The sequence below is a fragment of the Eucalyptus grandis genome, chromosome 11 (genome assembly GCF_016545825.1).
Source record: "Eucalyptus grandis isolate ANBG69807.140 chromosome 11, ASM1654582v1, whole genome shotgun sequence".
NCBI lineage: Eukaryota > Viridiplantae > Streptophyta > Magnoliopsida > Myrtales > Myrtaceae > Eucalyptus > Eucalyptus grandis.
Window position 1 is genome coordinate 16,756,769 of NC_052622.1, and position 3,210 is coordinate 16,759,978.

Genomic DNA, 3,210 nt, shown 5'->3' on the forward strand with positions numbered 1-3,210 from the left:
GTGTACACATTTCTTACACCAGACCCAAAAACCCAACCTCCTAAAGAGTAACAGTTCGCAATCATATGGGTCCGGGGTGAAACTTAAAAGAGACGAGCAGACATGATAATGCTTGATTGCAACGTTTCGTGAGAGCACATTAAGACTACCCTAGTTGAAGACACACTCTAAGGCGGTCTAGGCCCTTGGAAAACAGTCACGTCCCAGTCTGATTAATCATGCTGTTAATCAAAAGTGAGCGGTACAGGACAGACAGAAGAGTTGAATGATGCGGAAATTTCCTTTTATTCCTTCTCAATTGGCAAGTAAAATTCAACACGATTAGAATTTGACTTTTTTCACTAAATGCACACGACAACGAATCACAAAATTATGGACGCTCACAAGTGAAAGAAACAGATTTACACAAAAATCCTAGTTTGCCCACACTAGTAGCAAAGGACTTACCATGAATGAAGAGATTAGATGGGAGACACCACCAAAAAGAAGGTGCGGTCAGGGGGAAAAAATCCTTCTCTGGGCAGAGGAAGTGAACTTGAATAGAAGCGGCAGCTCCATGAACGTGGAAGCTTGCCAGAATATTTGAAGTTAGGGCACATATTCACTCTCGAGAATGGGCTGGGTTCTGGTGACCATAGCTGCTGGTGCTTTCGTATCACCAACCGAAGTCATATGCAGTGTTTCCCCGGCTTCTGCAGCCTTCTCCATCTGTTGCATATTCTTTCTTTGCTTGAACTTTTGTGCCCATAACGCTAACAAACTCAGTAGCAAAATCAATGCTAATCCCCCCACAACAGACCCGACAATTATCCAGACTTTGGTGTTGGACTTTCCATGACCTGCCTTTCCTGGTGTTGGTCCTCCTCCACCAGGTGTTGGAGGCGGAGAGATTGGAGAAGGGGACGGAGCAATAGATTCAACCACTATGGAAAAATGTCCCTGTTCTGTTGTAGAGCATACATTGCTCGATATCAGATTGCTGAAATTGATAGAACCATTTATATCAAATGAAACACACTTGGCAACAGACCCCAGTGGAGGAGACTTCACATCTGTGAAATTAATCACTATGGGGTTAGCAGTTGTCCTGATATCCAACTCTAGCAAATTCGTAGCCGACAAGTTAAATGCGTCATAAGCAAGAAGACCCAGAACGGGTGATAAATACGCGTAACCAGGTAACGGATAATACACCGCAGACCAATTTCCCAGATTTTGATACACAAGAACCAGCCTCTCAACATATGGAGTCTCAGTAACTCCAGTTGGAATTTCAAACTCCTTGTACGCCGTAACACCTCTGCTTCGCAAGCTGCCACTCCGAAGCCTCATTGCAGATACCTTAATCCCTGTCAAGTTTGGGGGAACAGTTCCGTCGTAGGAAACGCCTGTCCTAGCGCGGTTAAAAGCCCTATATGCATAATCCTGGAGAACCGCATCCAAAGCTCGTGGGGATCCGACAGTAGACTGGGCATTCGAACTCTCAACCTCAAATAAGCATAACAAAAGGACATGCATCATGAGACCCCAGAGACGCCCCATGGATGCTCCCGGTGGGGTGGTGAAAATCGGCAGAATGCCACTCTACTCGAACCGATATCCGAGTTCAACACCCACAAAGTAAACGAACACTCCAAGAGCGGCGCAGTAAACTGTCTTCCAGAAACTGGGTTTCTGCAATTCCAGATTCTTGAAAAAGATCTCCAATCAAATGACGAGCAGCACCAACGGGCACCGCAGAGGAAAAAGGGAGAGGGGAACGTGGGTTTCCAGAGAGGAGGCGAGAGGCAAAAAGCTTTATTCAGCCGTTGCAATTCCTGAACAAGGCAATGCCCAGATTTACTTTTCCCCTTTGCCGATCCTTGCGAAAGAAGCTACTGCCCCCGGCCTCCTGGACCAACAACAACTGCTGGAGAATCTCAAAAGCTCCGCCTTTTCCACGAGGAAACGAGCCCATCACTTCGCGCGCATTCCCATCCTCGTCATCAAAGGTCTCGCCTTCCGGATGGGATCGGACAGAGCGACGCGAAAAAAAAGGGGGGCAGCTGCCGTCTGATCACCTCCCCCGTCCTGGAACGGTCAACCAGGCGTCGCTATCGCTAATAAAGAAGGCATTTATTAGTCGCCAACGCCATGTAGATGCAGGACCTCCCCGATGAAAGTAACGCGTATCCAACCAAGAGCAAATCCGAAAGGACGCAGGGAAACGTAGGGCGGTCGCAGCGAAGTACCTGATGAAGCCTCGCTTTCAAAACCCTAGAATCCGGAGCCGAAGCCCCCGCGACCTCCCGCGCCGGAACGCCTGCTCAGCGCCGGCCGCTCGGGAGCGGGGAAACCCTGGGCGAGAAGCCGGAATGCGGATCCCCGGAAGCGCCAGAATCCGCAAAGGACCGCAGGATCTTGAGGTAAATCATCAACGCGCCGGCCGGAGACGGAGATCGGACGGCGGCCCTCAAGCAGCCGACCGCATTACGACCGAATCTGGGCAGAGGCGAGGGGAGCGGACAGCGAGAGAGGGAGGAGGAGCGCGAGGCCGTGCTCGCGAGGCGCGGACGGGGCGGCGGGCCGACGCATTCAGCGACCGTCGTCGTCGGCGGCGGCGGCGGCGGCGGCGGGCGGCGGCGGCGGGGGGCGGCAATGGGGAGCGGGTATCGCCGGCGAAGCAGTCAAGGAGCAACGAGGCGAGGGGATGTACCGGAGCTAAATGCGAGCCAGCGAGAGAGAAAGAGAGAAGGACAGGATGAGTGCATTGATGGACTGTAAATTCTAGAGAGAGAACGGGAGAGGTAGAGAGAGAAAGGAAGGATTTTTACCGGTCAGTGCCAGTGGAGCAAGAAGACTGGTCCGAAGAGAGAGAAAAGAGAGAAGAGAGGAGTGCGGAAAGCAGAAAAAATTGGATACGAGCACACCATGCGGGGGGAAGCAGGTTGTCTCCTTCTCTTTCTTGTCCCCCCCGGGCATTCCTCTCCAATTTTGCTTTTTATTTTTTTCCTTTTTTTTCGGTCGAAATTTCTTTCCCCAATTTTTTCCATCCGCTCCATTTTCGGAATGAAATTGAATATTCCTCGATTTGATTTTTATTCCCTAGCCTTTAATTCCCCAGATTTAATCAAATCAAGTCCCCAACAAGAGGTCATTAAATGAGGTTAAGACTCGTCGTCGGGTCGTGGTGGTGATGCTCCGAGCATGATTTGAGATGAGATGGAACGG

General features: G+C 50.5%; 1 protein-coding gene across 2 annotated transcripts; it reads right to left on the minus strand.

Moving 5' to 3' along the window:
- Positions 1-266: 266 nt before the first annotated feature.
- Positions 267-2,920, minus strand: LOC104425130. Of its 2 annotated transcripts, none has more exons than XM_018865801.2 (2): positions 2,814-2,920; positions 267-2,700 (listed from the first exon to the last, which is right to left on the minus strand). In XM_018865801.2, exon 2 carries the CDS (start codon positions 1,540-1,542, stop codon positions 589-591), a length of 954 nt encoding a protein of 317 aa, XP_018721346.1. In that variant the 5' UTR covers positions 1,543-2,700; positions 2,814-2,920; the 3' UTR covers positions 267-588. The 2 variants fall into 2 exon arrangements, with proteins under 2 accessions (XP_018721346.1, XP_010036026.1); XM_010037724.3 differs by having other exon boundaries at positions 267-2,099; positions 2,232-2,902.
- Positions 2,921-3,210: the final 290 nt, after the last annotated feature.

Excerpts from the sequence above, each read along its gene's own strand:
- LOC104425130 (XM_018865801.2), bottom strand. The coding sequence starts at position 1,542 with ATGGGGCGTCTCTGGGGTCTCATGATGCATGTCCTTTTGTTATGCTTA.